At 41.7% G+C, this 24,581-nt stretch overlaps 1 protein-coding gene across 13 annotated transcripts in view; it reads right to left on the bottom strand.

The window, feature by feature from the left end:
• Window positions 1-24,581, bottom strand: part of NEO1 (neogenin 1) — a 2,116,015-nt gene that overhangs the window by 39,511 nt on the left and 2,051,923 nt on the right. For 11 of the 13 annotated variants that reach the window (XM_044077666.1, XM_044077665.1, XM_044077658.1 and 8 more), the window contains one exon: window positions 14,726-14,862. The exons of 1 other annotated variant lie outside the window; for it this stretch is intronic. In XM_044077666.1, the coding sequence (XP_043933601.1) occupies window positions 14,726-14,862 (137 nt within the window). Of the gene's footprint in view, window positions 1-14,719; window positions 14,863-24,581 lie in introns of all 13 variants that reach the window. One more of the 13 variants, XM_044077659.1, reaches the window with a different exon arrangement.

Raw genomic sequence — 24,581 nt, 5'->3', positions numbered from 1 at the left:
ATAAAACTTGACAGCAATGCAAGTCATGAAAGGCTTTGTGTGACTTTTAATATGCTCACATACAGGAAACTAATGACAGACTTCAAAGTAACAAACAAAGCAGATAGCAGGATATTTACAATAAATCTTTGTCAGTTCAAATAAAAGGAACAGTGAGTGTAAGTTTAAAGCCAACTAGTATTGGCTTTAAACTTACACTCACTGTTCCAGTGTTATGTGACATGTGAAGCAGAGTTGGACACAATCAAAAAGGAAGGGAAAAAAAACGAGAGAGTCTGGTGTAACTTTTGATATCTAAAACTATGAATAACCATCAAAGTTTCAACACTAAGAGCTGTCAACTTCATCAGCCTTACGTACACAACGCACAAAGTTGTCCATAAAAGCCAAACAAAATGACAGATATGTGGGACTCTGAATGAAGCTAAAAACAGCAATATTGTAAATGTATATATGTTACATCCTTTATTTCAGAAGCAAAATATTTTGCAATCTTCTGAGGTACACAGTTACACGCCACACACTAAACAGTTTAAACAGATACTGCTTCTAATATCACTTTTTTGCTAAAACTTCCAGAGCTTTCAAACAGGTCATTTTCAATAAATATAAAGACAAAGACTATTTTATAATACAATGAAAAAGTTGGCAATATGTCTAACACTACTACAATATTTCTCACTTCTTTTACATATTGCTTTTAATGCATGTTAGTTCACGAAGTGCCTAGATATAAGGCTGGCTTTATGGGAACTCTTCCAAATCTCAAAAACATTTAATCCTCTGGTCTGCAATAGTGAGAATGATGTACTAGAAGTTTCTGGTGACAAGTCTCAAATAGTTCATCAGGGGTCTCCTCCGGAAATGCCTACTTGGTACATCTTTTTTAAAGAGGCCTCAACACCTTTGTGAATATCTCAGCATTTCATTGCCATCACAAACACTTGTCTCTTTATTCAACATAGTATGAGGTGTACTAATTTGTAGCAATTGTCTGTGGTTTCTTCTATTCAACTGTTCATGTACACTATGAACCAGAGAAAACAGTTTGTCATACTGCACTAAAACATCTCCTGGTTGCTCATCTCTGGAACCATGATGAATTTTCACTCTGTCAATTTCTTTTAAAGAGGACCAATGCTTTGCATGTACAGAATGGATTTCTTATGTTGTATCACTCTCTCTTTCACAGAGATTTGACTCTCATTCTCACAAGTAAAGATAACGCAGGATTTTAACTCATTAACATATGATCATCAGCAACTTAGCAGGTGAGGGAACAGAACCTTACAGTGAAATGTTTATATAGAACTTTTAAAATATGTGCAAGTTACATGCAATAGTATTACTGCTATGTTATTTTCCTTATGGCATTCTTGAATTATGTATTATGACTCTTACTATGATTAGCATTATACACAACAGAATTCTGAATGCTTTGCTAGTGTCTTACCCATACAAAAAGTACAGCATTAAATGTTCCTGTTACACTTCACAATTCCAAAATGAGATGCAAGAATGCTTGCCAACATTTCTTTTCTTAAAGGATCATATAATATCACTCTGTAATAAATATCAAGCTTTGCATGTAATGTACCTGTTCTCTAAATGAAAAGAATGGCTGTTCTTCATTCTTAACAACAGTTTTCTGTATGGACCAAGGTCTCAATGACAGAATCATTTTGAAATGCAAATGCTTTAAGAACTCACTACAGTGCTAAAATTCTGGGCTTCTTTTTACTCAGAGGCAGCTGTGAAATTATCCAATTAACCTGCAGTTCATGACCAAGCAAATCATGTTAGGCCATACACAAATGACAATATATTAGCTACAGGTATCACTCTTCCTTAATTACAGTTCACAACTAAGACATACCTCTGCAACTAGAACAATCTTTATGCTGCTCTGTGAACAACTTCTTGAACACAATCTAGAATACATTATAATTACTTTCCATTGGGACTCTTTCATACGTGTTCAAGCAACATTTCAGAATCATGTACTATAGCCTGCAGCTTTCTGCTGCCTTGAATATATCTTACCCGACTGTCAAGAAAGGCTCTATACCCAAATGCAAGAGATTTCGTTTGTCACAAAATCATTGCAACAATTATATTCTAGTTTGCATCTCACTGTAATATGACTGGCTTATTCACATTCAAATTACTTCAGTGAGGGCAGCTGTGTCACTGCTCAAACCATTCCAAGCTTTTTCATTGCTCTCGGCTATAGTACCATTCAACTCAGTAACCACCCTCCATGCGCTTCTTACCACTCACTACCTTCTCACACCTAAACCCTATTTCTCTAGTTTATTCCCAAGCTAAATCTCAACTCCTCACCAGTTCACAACCAACTACTAATCCCCACCTTCTTCATCCCAAAGTTCCTATGTAACTAACCCCTTATTCCTCCAGTCCTGTCTCTGTTACTGCTCCTCTCTCTCTCTCACCCTATCCCACACACCTATAGGGGTTGTACTGCTTGATTTCAGTTGTACAGGACTGTATATAATTTCTGAAGTAAATATTCTTTATACCTGTTACAGTGTTCTTTGTGCATCTCTGTAATTTACTAGAGTACACCTTCTACATACCTTAGAGTAGACCCTCTTTGGATTATTCTTTTTGCACCACTGTACTTTTCTAATTTTCTGTATCTTTGTACTTGCCACGCTATTTGTTTGTAATCACTTGTGGACCTTTTCTCCCCGTGCCTCTACTGAAAAAGGCCTCGTCACCCAGTCAAACTAATCCGGTCAACAAATGTCAAATAAATCAATAAATACATAATTTAAGTAACTCAAAAGTTTTTTTTTTTGCACTCAGATACAGTATTATTCCACATCTTCCAGTGAGCTTCTTAATGTTCATACCATGAGATCTATAAACATTCTTTAATGGTGGAATTTGTATTACTGCTCTGATTGAATCATCATTTGGTTTTAAAGCCTTCCAAAGTTCGAATGCTATTTCTTCCTGGTAATAAATGTATAATTTGCTCAGTTTGAGGATGCACTGTGTAAGATTCACTAGTAACTTTCATCAGTCTCTTGTACTCTCTTTGTCTGACCCCTTGCCAAACATCTTCAAATCCCCAGGGTATTTCTGCAGCAGCTCTCTGAAACACGTTGGATGCTGATGAAATATAAAATGGAGATCTAAGACATCTTTCCACAGGCAAAAGTACAGTTGTGTACCTACCATAAATGTAGATGTTCGAGTGTATTCACTGTTGCAGTCATTAAACTTGGGTTATCCTGCTGACAGGTTACCTGCAGTTGGCCTGAATTCCAAAGTCCTGGTCCGGCGTCGGCTGCTGTCACCTCTTCCCTGACATCAGTGTGCCAGGGGTATAAAAGATGCAGCAGACGCCATTTTCTTCAGTTTTTCTTGCCCCAGATGTCAGGTGCCCCCAAAAGGGTAGGCTGTAAATATTATGATCATAAAAAAGCATGCACATAACTACACCACATAGGCTGTATAGAATAGAGAGGTACAGATAAGTCCCAGCAAAGAAAAAAGGGGGGATGGTGGGAGGGTAACCTGGACTGCAACAGTGAATACACTCGAACATCTACATTTATGGTAGGTACACAACTGTACTATGTCCATCGTGTTTCACTGTTGCAGTCATTACATTTGGGTTGAATCCTAAAGCTGAGATTGGGTGGCTGGGCCTAAATAGAGTTTTGAGTGGCTATAAGGCCCTGCAGTACTGCAGTGGCAAAGCCTGCTCTGGATTTAAAGTATAGAGGTAAATGGTAGTGCTTTGTAAAAGTGTGCACTGAAGTCCAGGTTGCAGCCTCCAAAATGTCCTTCGTTGGTACTCTTCTGAGGAAGGCTGCTGAAGTGGCTGTTGCTCTGGTAGAATGTGGCCTAATGCCCTTTGGCACTGATTTGCCATGTTGTGAATAGCAGAAACGAATGCAGTGGCCTATCCATTTTGAAGTAGTCTGCTTTGAAATAGCTTTACCTTGCGATCCTGCAGCATATGCCACTAAGAGTTGTTCAGTCTTTCTGAAGGCTTTAGTTTTGTCCAAGTAAAAGCGTAGCTGTCTGTGTATGTCCAAAGAATGCAGAAGTCTCTCCCCCTTATTCTCTGGGTTTGGATAAAAGGTAGGCAAATGTATGGTTTGGTTAAGAGCCACGCTGGACACTACCTTAGGCATAAATGTTGGGTTTGTCCTTAGAGAAACCCTTTCCTGATGGAAAATAATATAACGTTCCACAGCCATTAGTGCCTGTAACTCTGAGACTCTTCTTGCTGAAGTTATTGCTAGGAGAAGAGCCGTTTTCCATGACAAGTATTTTATCTCTGCTGTACTGGCTAGCTCAAAAGGAGGCAGTGTCAGTTTTTCCAAGACAAAATTGAGGTCCCATGCAGGTATTGGAGCTCTCCTTGGAGGTCTTATGTTTTTGGCCCCTCTGAGAAACTGTCTTATCAGTGGATGTGAAAAAATAGGTGGGTCCATATTGTAATGAGCTGAAATTGTAGATGCATGGATCTTAATTGATGAGAAGGATAGGCCTTTGTCCAGCATCTCAGTTAGGTATTGCAAAATCTGAGGAATATTTGGTACAAGCGTGTCAATTCCCTGTGCTTGGTTCTTTTTTTTTTGATTTTCTGGTGCTGGGCCTACTGGCCTCCAAAATAACATCCATAACTGCTTTAGAGAGAGGTGTGTTCTGAATGATTACATTATCCGCCATGTAGCCAGATTTAGGGTTCTGAGTTGGCTGTGCAGGATCTGATTGTTCTGTTGGGTCAGCAAATGAGGTATTAGAGGCAATGTCCAGGCTGGGCCTTGAGACAAGCTCTTTAGGATTGGGTACCAGTACTGGCGTGGCCAGTCTGGGGCAATCAGTATCATTTTTGGCTTTTCTTGTCTGACCCTTAGGAGTACCTTGGAGAGGAGAGGCAGAGGAGGGAAGGCATATACTGTAAGGGCTTTCCAGCTGAATGAAAGAGCGTCCACTTTCCATGCTTGCTTGTGATAAGTCCGAGTGCAGAATCTCTGTAGCTGGCAGTTGTGAGGGGAGTTAAATAGATCTATGTCTGGGCATCCCCATTTCCCTGTTATTATGTTGAAGATTTGTGGATCTAGTTTCCACTCGTGAGGATCCATGAGGTTTCTGCTTAGTTCGTCTGCCAAAGTATTTGTCTTTCCTAGCAGGAAGTTTGCTTGCAGATGTACTTGATAGTCAATGCTGTGTTCCACAAAGTCATGGCTTGTCTGCAGAGGGTTTAGGAATGTGTGCCCCCTTGCTTGTTTATGTACCACATGACTGTAGTATTGTCAGTCTTTATCAGCAGTTGTCCTGGATGAAGTAGGTCCTTGAAGGCTGTCAGGGCATTTTGTACAGCTAGCATCTCTTTTTGATTGATATGAAGATGCATTTGGTTTGTGGGCCATGTGCCCTGAATACATTTTCCTGCCATGTGCGCCCCCCAGGCATAATCTGATGCATCTGTTGTTAGTGTCTGCCTGGCAGTGGGTAAGGTGAATGGCTGTCCCTTGTTGTGGTGACAGGCCTGTGCCCACCATCGAAATCCCTGTTGCAGGCAGGGAATGAGAGTAATTACTGTTTCCAGGCTGTGGCAATGTTGAGTCCAAACACTTTTTAGATACCACTGTAGTTTCCTCATATGCAGTCTTGCATATGGAATTAGTAGAATGCAGGATGCCATGTAGCCCAGAGCCTGCAGAATTTTTCTTGCAGATAACTGGGTCTTTGTTGCCATGTTTTTGAAGTAAGAAGTCAGTTGCCTTTGTTTGTCTGGCATGAGATGAGCCATCTGGGCAGTTGTATTTAAGCTTGCACGCAGGAATACTATCTCTTGAGAGGGTACTAGTTTTGGTTTCTTTTCGTTTAATATGTACCCTAGGCAAATTAATAATCTTTTTACAAACGGCAGATGCTGTAGTAGAATATCTTTGGTCTTTGCTTGAATAAGGCAGTCGTCCAAGTAGGGATATATTTGAATTCCTCTTTGTCTGCAAAATGCAATTACTGGTGCCAGGCATTTTGTGAAGACCCTGGGCGCAGTAGATAAGCCAAAGGGCAGTACAGAGAATTGGTAGTGCATTGAGCCAGCTATGAATCTGAAGTATCTTCTGCAAGATTGTCTGATTGGGACATGCAGGTATGCCTCTTTGAGGTCCAAAGTTACAAGCCAAGCCTTCTTGTCCAGCATGGGCAGAAGCTGCTGTAGAGTCAACATTTTGAATTTTGGGATGTCCAGAAAAGTATTTAGAATAGACAGGTCCATAATTGGTCTCCAGGCTTTGTCCTTTCTTGATACTAAGAAAAGTCTTGAGTAAAATCCTTGTCCCTGCTTTTGTTGTGGCACTGGCTGAATAGCCCCCATGTCCATGAGTGATGAAACTAGTTTTTGTGCCTCTGCCCATTGATTGTGTGGCAGGTCTGGCATATCTTTTGTCTTTGGAAGGGTGTGAAAGTGGAACCTGTAGCCCTGAAAGACTATATTTAAGACCCATTTGTCCTGGGTGATCTTGTGCCAGTTTTGTGAAAAAAGTGCTAGCTTTCCCCCCAAGGGTGCTGCCAAAAAATAAGTGCTTGGCATTGGCAGAGGGAAGTCATTGGGACTGTTTTCTATAAGGCTGTGATTTGTCTTCTCCGCTTTTGGAGGTAGAAACACTCCATTGTTTGGGCCTGTATGAGCCCTGGGACTGTTGCCTGCCTCTAGGGCATCTGAATCTGCCTCTTTGTGGTATGTCTAACACTGGAAAGGACCAATTCTTAGAGGGCCAGTTCCTGCTAAATCTGGGTGGCTGCACCTGTAAGAAATCCTTTACTGTCTGCATAGATTTAGCCTTATCCTCCATTTTCTTCAACACCTCTTCTGCCTTAACACCAAACAAAGTATCATGCAGTAATGGAGCATGCAATAATTTTGCTTTAACATGATCAGGCAGATTCTGTTCCTTTAACCAAGCATGCCTTCTAATAACAGAACCTGTAACAGCGGCCCTGCACGAGGCCTCCAGTGAATCATAGCCACATTGCAAAGTATGTTTTCCCACTTGTTCAGCTGCATGCAATAAATTCTGCAAATCTTTGTTCTCAGAACATTCAGAATTTGTCAACATTTTTTGTTTTAACAAAGACATTAAGTATTGCTGATATTTGAGCATATGAAATTGACAATTTAAAGCCCTTACAGCCAAGGTAGCAGAAGTGTAAACTTTTTTCCCCCATCTGTCCAAAGCCCTGGAATCTCTATTCGAGGGGACAGGGTTTTAAGCAGAAGCAGCCTTGACCCCTTTGGGACCATGTGAGATAATTTCTGGGTCAGCAGCAGGGTTTTTGTAAAGAAATTTATGGGAGTCTGGAACCCTGTAGTATCTGTCCGGCTTAACAGGAGCAGGAAGTAGAGAGTCTGGAGACAGGCCGGACTCTGAAAATACATCATCTACTATGTGTAGAACAGGGGGAATTGCAAGAGGTCTGTGCTGAGGAAGTAAAAGAAAGTCTCTAAGTCTTTTCTTAGAATCGGAATAATCTTGGCTCTCCCAGTGGAAATGCTCTCTCATGGTATGCAGGGTTTCCCCAAATGAATAGTCCTCAGGAGGAGAAGCTGAAGGAATAGAATCTTCAGCATCAGAATCGTCATAGGAAGGAATAGAATATCCCTGTTCAGAAGGGGAATCAGAAGAAATGGAAACCTGATCAGAGGAATCATATTCAGGGTCTTGCCTAGGCCTCTTATCTGGAGGGGGATGGGAACCCCTGATCAAAACAATTAGGTCTTAGGACATTTTGAGAATCTGTTTCTTAAGCATAGAAGTCTGTCCTGGAGAATGCTGTACTGGTTTCCTTGTCTTTAAATCTGTTTTAGACTTTGTCTTGGATGCTGAAGTAGGCTTTATATAAAGTTGTGTAGGTCTGAAGACAGCCTCAGAAGCTGATGCCTGCTCAGCGGCTCCGGACCCATCTGAGGGATTAATTTCCGAAAGGCCAATACCTTGAGTATCCAGAGGCCTAGTGGTCTCCACATGGGAGTCGGAGGCGGCCTGTGACTCTGAGGTAGCGGGAGTCAGGGGCTGCAAAAGCACCTCACTGAGCACCAGCGAACCGGCGACTGGCCTAGAAGAGGCTTCGTCGGTTTTGGACCTTGGATGCTTGTCCTTGTCTTTATTCTTGCGTTTTTTATGAATTCCGGTCATCGGTTGTTCCGACGACATTATATAGTTAAACCGTCTGCCAAAATAATGAAAAGCAAAATCATACCGACGCTTAATAATGCGTTGGTTAAATCTAGCACAAAACCGACAACTAGCAATGTCGTGGTCAGGGCCTAGGCAAGGAATACAGTAAGAGTGAAAATCCTTATGAGGTATTTGCTTCCCACAAGAAATACAACTGTTAACTTTTTCTGACATCTGTCTGGAGGAAGAAAAAAGTTTCCCCAATGGGGTACTTAGCTTTATTTAAGACTTTGGATCTGAAATTCGATTTCGAAAATCTCAGGAGTCGGCTGACCGGCACTTGCCAACTGCTTTTGCTTCGGGCACCGCACGGCAAGAAAGACTGAAGAAAATGGCGTCGGCTGCATCTTTTATACCACTGACGTCAGAGAAGAGGAGACAGCAACCAACGCCGGACCAGGACTTTGGAATTCAGGCCGACTGCGGGTAGCCTGCCAGCAGGATAACCCAAGTGTTATGACTGCAACAGTGAAACACTATGAACATCTAAAATTACACAGCTTAGGCCTTTCAACATAACTTGCCAAAACTCCTCATTAACATTAAGTACAGAAAAATGCTGTTACTCTGGCATGACATAAACCACTTGAACTGTATGATGATTTTGTGGATAAATGCAAATGCAAACTTTATCTGGCTTCACAGCAGTAACTACGGTTCACCCTTCCTACATTTTCAAGCTATTCTTATGCTAATGTGCTTTACCCCACCTCACCAGTTTACTCATGTGTGCTAATCCTATCCCTACCCTAACACCAACCTCATACATTAAGGGTAAACTCTTTCCCCAGTGGTACCACCAAATTTGGCAAAAAGGACACAGGCACACAAATACAGTTCAACTAACCCTAATCAGCAAACACTCATGCAACCATAGACACACACAACACACACACAACTCACACACAACACACCAAATGCCAAAACCTTCATTAGAGAGAGGAAACTGGAACAGAAACCAAAGCCTCCCTGGATACTTTTCTCTTCTTGGGGACTGGAAGATAAACAACCAAGGAACTGGGCCCTATTCCATGACACTATGGGGTTTAAAGTCTTCAACTATTTTAATGTAATAGAAGAGAACTATGCTTGCTCTTAAGTATTTCTTCCCCTATGCAAGAAAGGTAGGACATTTGGTGGTCTTTACAGGGAATCTGGAAACCACACAAACACTTGACCTTTCTCTTAGACAGAAATTTAAGAACAGAAAGAAATCTTCTCAAAAAAGAGGGACATCCCCAATGAGCTACTTATCTGCCCACTTGAAGAAAAATAGATGGATGTCAAAAATGAGAAATGACAGCAGAGAGACGCATACTAGTTGCTTCAATAGCAAGAAAGCTCTGACTTCTGGCTCCCATACTTCTCCTTTTATACCAGATCAGCCTTGAGCTCTAACAATCATACAGGCACGTGGATGGTGCCTTAAAGCTTTGGAAGCTGTCTAGATGTCCAATCCTTGTTGGAATACATCCTACATAGCTTAGACTACTGCAACAGTGATCTAATAATGAACATCGGTGTTTACAGCTGACAACAGGGAATCTGTTTGCGTCAGTTTTCAATGGAGCAACTTGTTAAGCATTTCTAAAGGCCTCTCCTCTGTATCAGGCAACTGACAGTGCTAACCACAAAAGATGCTGATACATAAATGCACTTCATTAATGGTGACTTGCTTCACTGCTAATACCTGGGAGGTTGAAGCATCATGTCCTGTCGTCCTTGAAATCAGGTCTGTAATAGTGGGCTGTCACCAGGCCCTCTAAGAGGCCAACAAAACCATACTGTCTTCCCGGGGAACCACCCAAGAAGTTGGAAGCACAGAGTGGAAAGCCACCTGCTGGATTTTCTTTTCAGGGCATATTGGGATGATAGAACACCTCTAATGTATTACCTTAAGGATCCCCTTAAATCCTGGGTCATGAAGAGGCATACATGGGAGATAGGTGTCTCCAGCACTTAAATAAATATCTGGAGTTGGGAACATCTTGGGGGAACTCCAGATGCTTCCTCTAGCATCTCCTGTTCCTGGACACTCTAGGAAAAGCATCATCAAAGTAGGAGGAAAAGGAACTTGAGCATAATAGCATCTTGTCCTTGTAGAGGCTTTCTGCCCACTGTCTCACTATAGGGAGGGAGAGATAATGGGACTAAAGTCTCAGGTAGTGGATGACTGTGAGTAGACCTGATACTGCAGCCTTAGCTGGGATATTTTCCAGTCTTAAAGACTGATGCAGCTTTGAATCCTGTCTCCCACTTGAAGTCAAAATGCTATGCACCAAATGAGCTGATGGTACTAATGATGTGATATCAAGGGGGTTGGCACCAAGGGGATCCACAAGACTCCCAGAAATGAGGCTGACATCAATGCTTAGGAATGCTAAAGGATTGCAGGCTCTAAGGTTGGCAACATCGGTATGGTGCCAAAAATGTCAGTGTTAAAAAACAGTGCCAAATAGCACCAAAGACATGAGCCCAAGGGACTGTCAGCATCAGCAATTGTGTTAAAGTCACTGGCACCGAGTAATCAGTTGGTGCAAACCTAGCAGATGTCTTTTGCTGCCCTTGAGAAGGGAAGGGAAGACATCCATTTCGACCTGAGCTTTGATAAGCACCATCATCTTTTTACAGTCAGTATGAGGACAAAAGGAGCTGGATGACCTGACCTGAGGCAACTGAAGATAGATTCCACCTACCTTCACATTCACATGAAAACGTACTTAAACACTTCTTAGGTGGTCCAAGATAATGGACACATTTTGCTGTGAAACTCCTTGGGTAGTCCCTTGATCATGAGTCTTGGCTCTAATCCAGGCAGTTTGCATGGGGAGTCTCTAAGAGAAGAACCGTCAGCATCTCTGTCTTCTGCTTTCTTGTCTTGCTTTAAAGAAACTAAGTTGGCAGACTGAAATCCTTTCAGAAAAAACGTATTTTACATTAACAGTCCTAGAACTGAACTTATCACATATATTGCAAGGGGCATATAGGTGTCCCACCTCAACGCATACCATGCAAAGATACGTGCATCCTAGGAGGAACTTAGTGGCTATATTTGCTACATTTCCTGAAACCAACACAGTTGCCCTTATAATTGTCCATTTAACTAACTAGTCTCAAATCACAAGCGGAACACAAAATAGCCCATTACAAAGTCCAAAAATGGTGGAAAATGACAATAGCCAACAAACACAATCTTGATAAATTCAGAAAAATTACTCAGGTTTTCTGAAAAAAATACCTGAAAAATTCCAAAAAAATACATACTAAAAATACCTATAAAACAGCAGCAGGATCAGAAGTAAACTAACTGATGGCATGCTAGCAAACAACTAAGGATTACATAAAAAAAAAAAAAAAAAAAAAAAAAGGTTAGATCTAACCTGAATCCAGGAGCCACATTCAGTAATTGCCAGAAATGAACCCACTTCAGAGGTCTGGGAGCATCCAGAGATGCACACTTTTCAAGTGGCAAGTGAGATTTGGGGGAAAGAGGAAAGCTAGGGTACTAGTACTGGGAGAGTTTTAGAGTCCAGGAAAGTCTTAAAGTTGTTGGGTGACGATGGCTGTGGCTGCCAGTCCTATGGATTAAATGGACAAGCTGGATCACCTAAGATTATCTTAATCAGCTTGATACTGAAAGAATATTGGTATGGCAATTTACAAAATTCATTCTTTAGGTGAACCATGTATACACTTTCTTCTCAAACCTGTCTAGGATATGACTGTCCTTGTCATTATATGCAGGAACCAGCTTGGGCCCCATTGCTGCATCCACTGACATCACCACACAGTCTGCTAAAAAGGTTCCCCCAAATCCTGTAAAAAAAATTCTTAGACTTCCAGTGAGCTGATGGCCGTGAATCTGGTTACAGCATAACATTATCAAATGTGTCCACTAATGCTGGAAGGACTAGAAGAATGGCTTTCTGCTTGGACTCCTCAATGTCAATCAACTCTAAAAATGTTCCCCTATTTCAAATGTTTTCATATCAAACTAGGTCACTCCAACTGAAACATTCTTAAGGAATGAACCAGAAGAAAGTGTGAACACAGCAGACCAGAGTAGGCAAGATCACATTTTTCCTGATTCCCAAATTCAGATGACTGCTCTAGGGGAAGGTTAACCTTTTCCCTTGGAAAAAGGAACTATGTCAGAAGGGTAAAGGTTTTAGTGGGAAAGGGGTTGTTGGATGTGCACCCTCTCTGCCACACTGCTACACATTCACCAGTAAACCTCTTCAATAAAAAATCGCCAAGCCTGGAACAGATGCAGGGGAGAGGGAACGTCTTTTACATTGGATTCTGTCCCAGGGTATACATTAGGCTTAAGGCACACGCAACTTAGTCTTTTTAAAAAACTGTCACAATCATCACCATACTTAAGAATACTAGAAATTTGGGAAAAATAAGGATGGGAATATCAAGGGACTGAAAATATTCCCTCATGTTGCATGCCCTGGGCTGGCCTTTTGTGGACACCTGGGAACTGGTGACCACCTTTAAAACAGAAAGAACTCCTATTGAGGCTTGGCAAAGTTGTACGTCCACTACCCCAGCAGCATCCTCTGAAGGTGTAGAGATAGTGGGAGAATTCCAGACACTGAAGACAGGGTTAAACAAGGCTATACTTCATTAAAACCAATGCTGCCTGGACTCTTTGGGGTTGATGGGTTTACTAAGCTGTCATTCAGGCTTCATGTCCATAGACTCCTTCAGAACTTTTTGAGTTTACCTATTTTGCAGTGGCACTTCATTTTATGCTTACCTGAACTAGAACAGGAAAGTTATGTTGCATGGAAAAAGGATGATCACCACCTGGCCTAAAGCAAGAAGCTTTTTATGTTTGAGAAAAGCCTGGAGATTGCAGGCAACTCTACAAAATAAGGTTTCCTTGCTAAGTAAAGCAGTGTTCTGAAGATATGATGGTTTTCACCTAAGCAAAATACGTGCATTAAGATCAAGCCTCCACTCATAACACAGTATTGTGTGTTTGAGACATGGATGCAAAGAAATTCACCTCGACAGCAAAGCTCAAGAAGAGAATCTTAGCATCCATGTTGAGAACACACAACGGATGGTTATAACTGGAGACCTGATCAGATTTCTTTGTACTCATCTGCTAGTTAGAGAAAAAAACTCAACGCTTTCCTGGCTTCTAAAGCTGTAAAGCACTTAGGAAAGTACTGTCAAAACATGTTGTCTTCCTTTAGGGAAAGAGTCAGAGACTGAGAATTGGCACATTCAGCAGCAAAAAAGAAACAGGTTTTAAATTATGCAGCTGTTGTTTGCTGGCTACTAGTGGCAAGTTTTACTGCCTAGTGCAATACCTAAGCTTAACAGCTTAAGAAGAGGTACTTAACAGCTATGACTGGGCTCGCACTACAAAAGCGCTTAACTAGTTTGCCTTTTCGTGACAGTCGGGTGTAAACATCATGCTCCATGTACTACATTACAGTTATTTGCTGAAAACTTGCTTCTTGGTGATTAAGGTCTTGATTAGCTCTCCAAAATACCACTAGAAAAAGAAAATACAATAAAAAATGGTTATCAAGTTCAGCAAATATTAACTAAATGGACATAAAATCCCAATGCAGATACCCATCTCAATGATCTTGGTGAAACCACTGGAAAGGCTGCTGTGCAGAAAAAAAAAATACCATGGCGGCTCTCAATTTTCTCCTCAGGCCCTACTAGAAACTCCTGTGTGATGAGACGACTAGCTCTAACCTGGGGTTGCCCAAATCTCTGCTACTGAAAAAAGATGAACACATGTTCATCTGTGAGTATGTCACAAGCATTACAAAAGATCCTGCAGCAATGGTCACTACAAACATCCTATATTCGATTTCAGTGACTGATTCATGTCATACACTTAACACTTGAAACATACTTGCAAAAGTTCAGGAGGACTACTTCAGAGATGCTGTTTCAAAGTGTAGTCATATACAGCACACTTGCTCTTTCCAATTTTAGAGTATGCAGCGTGGACCACCATAAAAGAATGGCTTTCATTCTGGCATAGATATTAAGTTATGAAAAACACACAATGTGTTACTACGCTGCTCACATACAAAATTAGATAGTACAGTTAATCAAATATGTTTAGCTGCAACTCTGAAGTCCATTAATTTAATTTAATACTTAACGTGATATGCTGCAGAATGTGATCCATTCATTGTACAAACTAGTTTAAGTTGATGATACTGATTCAGTTGCAGTTTTGTAATTACTTTTGTCTTTGTAGATATAGAAGTTATATTTGTTAAAATGCACTGTAATATGCAATGATGCCATTTGTATCATGCAGTTATTAGTCTGATCACATTCCACAGTATACACCTATTAAGTACAATACACTCACCCAACTTATCCATTTCAGTTCTTCATTACAAGCAGAATTGTTTGATAGAAGGGGGGGAATCACTCCTCATTCCCCACCTCCTACACACACACACTTTTTTTTTTTTTTTTACACATATGCATACCCTTACATTTTCAGTGTCCTCTAACATCTTGCTGGTCTCTTGTGGTTCGGGAGCACTGGGAACAGTGACCGGCACTGGTGGTCGTGTTCTTCCTAATGTCCCAATTGATGCAGTCTTCACTGAGTGAACTGGATGGCTTGGACCTGCAATACCACAATGTAATATTGTACCCATCAAGCATCTCTAAATAATCATCTTCAGACTAGTTTAAATTGTCTGAATACACAAATTAAGATCCCAGATCATTAAGCATTTACCATCTGCTGTACTGACACTGCTAGCAACTAAAATAACACTATTTCTACTTTTCAAACACGAAACAAAACTAATGAATTTTACTCTTATTCTAAAAGAATTGATGAAATTTAACATTGTAACATCCCTCATTGATTACACGTGACAAAGGGCCATCAAAATGTGTGATAAGAACCCTCTGTAAACGTACCGCTACTTGAATATCAGAACTTTTCAGTCCACACCATCATAACGATGGGTAAGAAAATCTGGAATCTAACCAATTTGTGTGACTCTACGATGGTACAACTACTACTGCTACTAGGTGTCCTATTACACTGATACCTTCAAACTAACTTCAAGTTATGAAGTCCCTAAAAATGTATCCCATTCAAGATTAAGTTTAAGAGTCTGCACATGTAACCTACATCTTTCAGGGCAACCTGACCATTGCTTCAATCTGTGAACTCATTCACCACTCATTCACCACCTGCAGAAGCCGTAAGTGCATGGGCATTTCTAAAACAGTTAGCTTCATAAAAAGGAATCGCAGCAATCGCCGTCATACTCACTGATATGAAGCTCACAGGAAGCTACTGCCCAACTTGCCATTACTTCTTTCCCAAATGAACACCTCAGAAAGCTAACAGATTTGGAAGCAGTGAACTTCAGCAGTTCCGCAGGTGGAGGTAAGAAAAAAGATGACCTGATGATCAAGAGACCCTGAAAGATAGTAAACTTGCGTATCAACTTATGATAGGAGATGTCTGAATTCTGGGATCACTGCTAGAGTAACAATAATAAAGAAGACAAATTACACTGCAGGAATGTTTGCCTATCTGCCCTCATTTCCAGAGCTCTGATCATCATCTGTGCATATTGTTATCTTTCCCACACTGGGTGATGAAAAGGGGAGAGCAGCCAGCTTCAACTGCAGGTCTTTCTGGTAAGAACCAAGAAAGTTTCTCAAGTGTGCCACTAACTGCAAAAAAGGGCCAGAAACAACCTACAGAGACACCTAGTACCTCCTCGCTGCTGATCTTCAGAAGAGAAACAAAGATTGGAAAGAGAGTCTGTATGGAGTGAAGGATGTATATTATGACTTTGCGGTGCTTTCTCTGCTTTTTTCTTTTACTTTGGGAACAGAATATTTTCTACTGCAGAAATGACTCAGTATCTGAATATTTACTACTATGCTTAGCTGAGATGCATCATCACTCTGGAATAAAATCCCAGTCCAGGTTAGGCAGAGTCCCTCATTGACTCTCTTCAAGAGGAATCTTGATGAATGGATGGGAGATCATAGGTTTACCCCGGGCATCACTTCTGTGTCACTGTTAGACAGAGGCACAGTATACTAACCTCGAAAAAGGGCATAGCAAAATTAATTTAAAATGGGTGACGAAAGCCAAACACACTCTGGCTAGGCTTATAAATACCCTAGGGCAAATAGCCTACTATGAACCTATGAACCTATTTATAAGAATGGAAAGAGACTAGAACAATACTAGATAAGACCCTGGATGCAGCGTGGCAGAAAGTACAGTTGTGTACACTTACCATAAATGTAAATGTTCCAGTGTATTCACTGTTGCAGTCATCACCTGTGGGTTATCCCTGCTCTGGTAGCCCTTGGCAGGCCCGGATACCAGAGCCAATGTTTCTCTCTGTCAGCTGCTGTCACTTATAGACTGATGTCAGGTCGTCAGCACTATAAAACAAGGCAGCTGACACCATTACATCAGTTTTTCTTGCCCTAACCAGTCAGAAGCCTGAGGAAATATGGCAAAGTGGTCCTGGTGGTCAACAACCACCCCAAGAAGCTTATGACTCCCTAATGAAAAAGAGAATATAAGAGGGAAAGAGGAAGGGAAACCAGGACTGCAATATTGAATAACTCGAACATCTACATTTATGGTAAGTGTACACAAATGTACTATGTTCTTTGTTTTTCACTGTTGCAGTCATTACATGTGGGGGATTCCCAAAGCTGAGGAGAGGGGTGAAAGGATTAGTTAAGAGACCTAGGCATGGGTAAGCAAGCCCTGCAGAACTGCAGAGGCAAACCCTACCCTAGCCTTAGAGAAAAGAGGAAGGTGGTGATGCTTTGTACAGGTATGGACAGAGGTCCAGGTGGCAACTTCCAAGATGCCCCTGGTAGGAACTCCTCTGAGGAAAGCTGTGGAAGTGGAGGCTGCCCTAATGGAATGGGTATGAATAGACTTGGGGGAAGGTTTCCCATGAAATCTGTAGCAAAAATGGATACAGTGTGATATCCATTTAGTGATAGTCTGCTTGGAAATGGGCTTCCCCTTTCCACCTTGGGCAAAAGTGACAAGAGGAAGGGTTTAGCACGGTCCAGGTAGTATCTGAGCTGTCTGTGCACATCTGGAGAGTGCAGAATTCTTTCCCCCTTGTTCTGAGGGTTAGGGAAGAAGGTGGGCAGATGAATGGCCTGGTTGAGAAGTCGCATTAGATACCACCTTGGGCATAAAGGAGGGGTTAGTCCTAAGGGAAAACCTGTCTGCATGGAAAATGATGAAGGGCTCAATGGCCATTAGTGCCTGAAGTTCAGAAACCCTTCTGGCTGAAGTGATAGCTAGCAAACAAGCAGTCTTCCAGGAGAGGTATTTCAGTTCTGCTGAAGCAGAAGGTTCGAAGGGTGGTAAGATTAGTTTTTCCAAAACATAATTTAGGTCCCAGGCTGGAGTGGGTGGCCTTCTGGGAAGTCAGATACTAGAAGCCTCTCTGAGGAACTTTTTAATCAAAGGATGAGGGAGAACAGGGGACTGGTCTGTGTTAAAATGAGCCGAAATGGCTGGTGTGTGGATTTTAACAGAAGAGAAGGAGAGGGCACTATTGAGTAATTCTGTAAATAATCCAGGATAAGAGGGGCAGAAGGTCGTGTGGAACTGGCCCCTCTGGACTGGCTCCAGGAGAAGAATCTTTCCCATTTCCCTGCATAAGACTTTTTGGTGCTGGGCTGTCTGGACTCTGTGATAATGTCTAAGACCTGCTTGCTTAGCTGAAGCCCCTTGCTTACCTTGGGAGTATCAGCCATGCTGATAGTTTGGGTCTGCAAGTCTGGTTTCAGCATTTCCCCCTGCTTGAGTCAAGAGGTCTGGGATCTGGAGGAAGCTGCCTGGGAGGATGTGATGTTAGGCTGCGCAGCAAGGGGTACCAATGTTGTCTGGGCCAATCTAGAGCAATGAGGATGGCCTTAGGCACCTCCTCCCTTATCTTGAGTACCTTGGGAATAAGAGGCAGAGACAAAATGCATACACGAAGAGGGAGATCCAGGGGAAGGTCAAGGCATCCACCTTTAATGATAGGTGATGATACTCCCTGGTACAGAATTTCTTTAGCTGGTGGTGGAGGTGCAAAGCAAAAGAGATCCACCTCCGGATTTCCCCACACCCGAGTGACTTGCAAAAAGATCTTTTTGTGGAGCTGCCATTCGTAGAGGTCCAGTATGTGTCTGCTTAAGTGGTCTGTCACGGTGTTGTTGATCCCTGGTAGGTATTGGGCTATTAGATGTAATCCCATGGAGGAGGCAGTCAACCAGAGGTTCATGGCTAGCCTGCACAGAGGGTAAAATTGTGTCCCTCCCTGCTTGTTGATGTACCACATTACTGTGGTGTTGTCTGTTTTGATGAGGAGAACCCCTGGCCTGAGATGGGGGTTGGAAGGATGTCAGAGCCTTTTGCACTGCCATCATTTCCTTCTGGTTGATATGTAAGGGAAGGTGTTGGGCATCCCAAAGACCTAGGGTGCACCTGTCTACTAGGTGGGCACCCCAAGCAATGTCTGAGGCGTCGGTGGTGATGGTCTGCCTGGTAGGGTGGAGGATGAAGGGGAGACCCTAGTTCTTGGCACAGGCCCCTGCCCACCAGAGAAACTCTGCCCTTACACAAGAGATCAGAGGGAGAGAGGTCTCTAGAGGCTGTGAGTGTTGACACCAAAGATTCTTTGATACCACTAAAGTTTCCTCATGTGAAGCCTGGCCAGAGGAATTAGAAGGATGCAAGATGCCATGTACCCCAAAGCTTGCAGTAACTTCCTCACTGTGAGGTGACTTTTGGATGCCAGCTGGGTAAAGTAGAGAGGCAGAAAGCTCTGCTTTTGTGGGGATAGGAAGGCAATTTAGGATGTTGTGTCCAGCAGTGCTCACAGGAACATGATCCTCCTGGAGGGAGTTTGCTTTGATTTCTTCTCATTGATGGTGAACCCCAAGGAAGTTAGGAGAGTTTTGACAAAGTAGAGGTCCTGGAGCAGCTTTTCTTTGCACTCTGCCTGAATGAGGCAGTCGTCCAGATAAGGGTAAATCTGTATATTTCTCCGTCTCTAAAAAGCTATGGCCGGGACCAAACATTTGGTGAAAACCTTGGAAGCAGTAGATAAGCCAAAGGGAAGAGCAGAGAACTGAAAGTGCTGCGAGCCTGCTCTGAAACTCAGGAATTTCCTGCAGGACTCCCTTATGGGGATGTGGAGGTAGGCATCTTTTAGTTCAAGGGTCACTAACCAGGCATTTTTTTGTCAGCATAGGCAGCAGCTGCTGCTGCAATGTTAGCATTTTGAATTTGGGGACCACCAGGGATGTGTTCAGAATGGATCAAAAACAATGGAAAGGCGCCAAGTAGCAAGCAGCAAACAACGACCACAGTATCCAAAAAGTTCTTTAATGTGTTCAGAATGGACAGATCCAGGATGGGGTGCCAAGTGCCTCCTTTCTGGGAACAAGGAAAAGCCTGGAATAAAAGCCTTTGTCTGTTTGATCTGCGGGAACAGGTTCTACTGTCCCCTGGACTATGAGAGCTTGGATTATTTTTAATGCCTCTGTCCACCAATTTGGAGGTAGGTCTGGGTACTCTCTGGGAACTGGGAGGTCACAAAGTGAATTTGTATCCCTGAAAAATGATCTTTAAGACCCATTGCTCCTTTGTTACAGACAGCCAATTGTCTTTGCAGAGGGACAGCCTCACTCCAAGCTTTGGGGTGAAAGGAGGGCAGAGGGGGGAGTGGGAGTCATTGAGAGTTTTTGCCATAGAGGGATGGCTTAGAACTCCCTACCTTAGAGGCATACATGGTCCACTGTTTGTTTCTCTGTTGTAGGGACCTGGGTGGCTTGTCCCTGTGGGGCTTAGCTTGCCCCTGTCTGCTAGGAGCAGGAAAGGACCAGTGCTTAGAGGGAAAATTCCTGCTGAATCTAGGAGGCTGAACCTGAAAGAAATATTTTACTGTTTGCATAGATTTTGCTTTGTCTTCCATCTTTTTAAGCACCTCTTCTGCTTTTTTTTCCAAACAAGCCATCTTTATTCAAGGGTACATCAATTAATTTAGACTTGACATGATCAGGTAGAGGTTGCTCCTTCAACCATGCAGGTCTCCTAATGACAGATCCAGAGACTGCTGCCTTGCTAGAGGTTTCTAGTGCATCATATCCACAGTGTAAAGAATGCTTTACCACTTGACAAGTAGAGTGCAATAAATCTGCTAACTCCTTAGAATTGGCACAGTCAGGAAAGGTAGAAATCTTTTGCATTAATAGTTCCAAAGTGTGCTGTTAATATTTTAACATATGGAACTGACAGTTGAGAGCTCTGATAGTTAAGGTTGCAGAGGTGTAAACTTTTTTACCCCATCTGTCCACAGCTCTGGCATCCTTATCAGAAGGTATAGGATTATTTGTAGAACTAGCCCTGGCTCCCTTAGGTCCCTGTGTAATGACCTCCAGGTCTGCAGCAGGATTTCTGTACAGGAATTTGAGAGTCTGGTACTCCGTAATACCTGTCTGGTTTGCTGGGAGGGCATCAGGGACTATAATGGATTCATGGAAAACATCTACCACTTCTAAAATAGGGGGGGTGACAAGGGGTCTGTTCTAGGGTAGGTCTAGAAATTCTCAGCCTTTTCTTAGACTGAGGGAAATCCTGAGCTTCCCATTGGAAAAGTTCCCAGATGGTGTGGAGGGTTTCCCCAAAGGAGAGGTCTTCTGGTGGGGAGGCAGAAGGGATGGATTCCTCTGCATCTGAATACTCATAAGCAGTTAGAGATTGCTGTTCCTCTGCAAAATCTGAATTCAGATTCCTCAGAATCTTGTTCTGTCAACAGTTCAGAAGGGTGTCTTTTCCTTTTAGAAGTTATGGCTCGACTGCCCCTAATAAGGGAAATAAGATCCTCCTCCAAGTTAAGCATTTGGGCCTGGGGTGGGAGTAAGAGATGGTGGCTAGAGGTAGATTTTCTAGGGGTGGCCTGGCTTCTAGGCCTAAGAGTATTCATCGGTCTGAGAGAAACGGTAGTCGGGTGTAAAGATGTGGGTTTCTGAATAGAATCGGTAGTGCAAAAGACCTCCTCAGAAGCCGGTGCTTGCGTCGCAGCTCCGGACCCAACCGAGGCAGAGATAACCAAAGGCTCTGAAGATGAAGAAGATTTCTGTGGCATACCGGACTCCGAAAGGGTCTCAGTAGAGGCCTGCGTAGCTATCGCATTGGGCATCAGGGGATGCAAAAGCACCACACTGAATTCCGGAGAACTGATGACCTGCTTAGCGGAAGAGTCGTCGGAAGGCTTAGCCTTGTGTGGCCTGTCTCTATCTTTATCCCTACACTTTTTTGAGGGTCTACGGATTGTTGGCTGACTGACGCCATTTGTGAAGACAGATAACGAAAATACCTGTCCACAAAAATAGCTCTACGCCGAATGGTTCTCACGTTAAAGAGGGCACAGAACAGGCAACAGCTGACATTGTGGTCTGGGTCTACATAAGTGACGCAGTACGAATGGAAGTCAGTGTGTGGGATCTGCTTTCCACAGGCGAGACAATTGTTAACTTTTTTGGACATTGGGACCTCTCTTTCGTGAACAAACTGAATGGGATACTTAATCCACCAAAAAAGTAAAAAAATAATAAATGACCAAACTTGTCCAAGAAAAGAAAAAAGTCCTGGTACCACAAAATAAAATGAATAGTCCACTTTATTGTTTTAACCACAGGAGCAACCAGAATAAGTGCTTTCCGTCTTTGCCACAAGACTTCATCAGATACCCCTTCCACATGTTACAAACCTTTTGTATTCACCTAATTAACCACCAATTATGAATTTAAAAAGACAATGCAAAATACACTTTACTTTCATCCTATATAAAACTATAAGCCAAAACCCATTCAAGCTGTTATATTGTTGCTTCAAAAAAATGAAGCAATTGCATAATGTTATTCAAATATTAAACATAAATATTATAAAAATTATACCATAAACTGCAAAAAAAGTATAATAAAATAAAATATTTGAATAAAATAAAATATTTAATGAAGTGGACGAATTTAAATATTTTATTCATGGTATTCTAGCTGTTAAGGCTACATATACGTTTATGCTACCTGGCAATTTAAACTAAAGATGTCTTCTGAATTAATACTGGTTTGACAGAAATATACTCATTCAATCCAGGTGGTATGTTCGATTTTAACCTGAGTTGCCATTTCAGTTCTTTGTTCAACACCATGTTTTTTATATCACCACCCCCTGAATTGTTTTTAATTATATCTATGATGCCAAATTTATATCCACTAAAGGACCTACAATTGATGGAATGTTTGTATAAAACACTAGTCTCCTTAGTTTTTACATCATAGCCATGTTCGTATATCCTGTCTTTGAATGCCCTCTCCGTTTTACCCACGTAAAACGCGGGGCATCCATTGCACCTAGCCAAATACACTAGCATCTTTGTATTACAATTACCTTTGCAAAATCTGACCCAGCTGCCAAGCCCATTTTGCAGCTGTATATTATTCTCCTTCAGGATGTTGGAACATTGTTTACAACTACCACAAGGGACTGTTGCTTTTTCAGCATACTTGTTTTGAGATAATGGTAACTCGAATGTTCTTTTAAAATTAATACCTGTCCTAAAAGAAAAAGAAGGTGTTTTACCAACCATTTCAAATAGTTCTTTATTCGCCTTCAACATACTCCAATTAGCTTGTACTATCTGCATAAAAGGTCCAGAAAAAACATTGTATTCTATGACACATGCTCTTTGGTACTTATTTGCAGTAACTGTCTTTGTATTGTGAATACAATGTTTGTTATCTTTGCTGATATTTGCCCCAACTACCAGTGGTTTCCCTAGAAGTGGTCTGTATTTGTTACCCCAGCCCCTGTAGACTTCATCCAGTACCCCCTCAATAAATGTATCCGGATATCCCCTCTCAACAAACATAAATAATTGGTGGTTAATTAGGTGAATATAAAAGGTTTGTAACATGTGGAAGGGGTATCTGATGAAGTCTTGTGGCAAAGACGAAAGCGCTTATTCTGGTTGCTCCTGTGGTTAAAACAATAAAGTGGACTATTCATTTTATTTTGTGGTACCAGGACTTTTTTCTTTTCTTGGACATGAATGGGATACTTAGCTTTAGACTTTTCAGCTGTGATCCGAGTTCTGGTAGCGACCGACTGGCACACTTGTAAACTGCTTCTGCTATGGGCTCCACTGCAAGAAAGACTGATGCAATGGCGTCAGCTGCCTTGCTTTTCAGCACTGACGACCTGACGTCAGTCTACAAGCGACAGCAGCTGACACAGAAAAACACTGACTCTGGTATTCGGGCCGGCCAAGGGCTAACCACAGCAGGGATAACCCACAGGTGATGACTGCAACAGTGAAAGATGAAGAACAGCCAATGTTACTTTGTATGAATGCGGAGGCAAACCTTGCTCTGCTCTTAGAAACAGGTCTAATTTGCAGCGCTTTGAAAAAGTACTGGTAAAGGTAACTGCTTCACAAACACTCTGCAGGGAAACAGTTTTGAACAGGCAACAAAGACATTTGATTGCCTAGTAGAATGAACTTCACCTCACTCATTCAAGGACTTAAGTTTGATGGCCATCAGGAGTTGTACTTCAGATACCATTTGGATAGAAGTGATGTCCACTATTAAACGTGTTGCCATGCTACGTACTTAAGCAGCACATTCATTTGCTGGCTCAAAAGGGGAAAGAGTAATTTTTTTAAATAAATTTCAAGTTGTAGACTGGGGCCAGTAATTTTCTGGGGAGATCAAAAAGCGACATTCCCTCAAGAAAATATAACAAAACAGTTCCGCTTAGGCACAAAACCACTCGCCGCTCTTTATTTAGACTTTAAACATTAAAAATATATCAAACGTTTTTCGTTTAAAACAATGTTTAAACTTCTTCAGAAATTGGCAAACTTCAGTACAGTATTAAGCACTTGCTTATGTAGGAAGTAGTTAATAGCTGCCCGCCAAAATTCAAATCAGTAGAGAATTTCTTAAAGTAAAACTTCTGCTTTAAAACATAAAATTATGAATTGTATATGAAACATGCTCAAAGGATAGAGACAGGTTTATTTTAATATTAGGTTAAAATATAATATTTAATTAACATTTTCCTGGGTTTGTTAAATATTATTTGAACTTTTTATGTCAATCTATTGTCCACACTTATAACATTGACGATACAAATAATAAAGATAGATCTAAAACATCTTTACTGCATTTTTTTAGTATATATTTTTTAATAGTTGATAAATAATAATAAGATGTCCTAACGATCCATTTTTTTATTTTTTATAGAAATAGTTATAAGACATTAGTAAT

The sequence above is a fragment of the Protopterus annectens genome, chromosome 7.part0 (genome assembly GCF_019279795.1).
Source record: "Protopterus annectens isolate FY-2018-M chromosome 7.part0, PAN1.0, whole genome shotgun sequence".
Lineage (NCBI taxonomy): Eukaryota > Metazoa > Chordata > Ceratodontiformes > Protopteridae > Protopterus > Protopterus annectens.
This window is presented reverse-complemented; position numbering and strand designations above follow the sequence as displayed.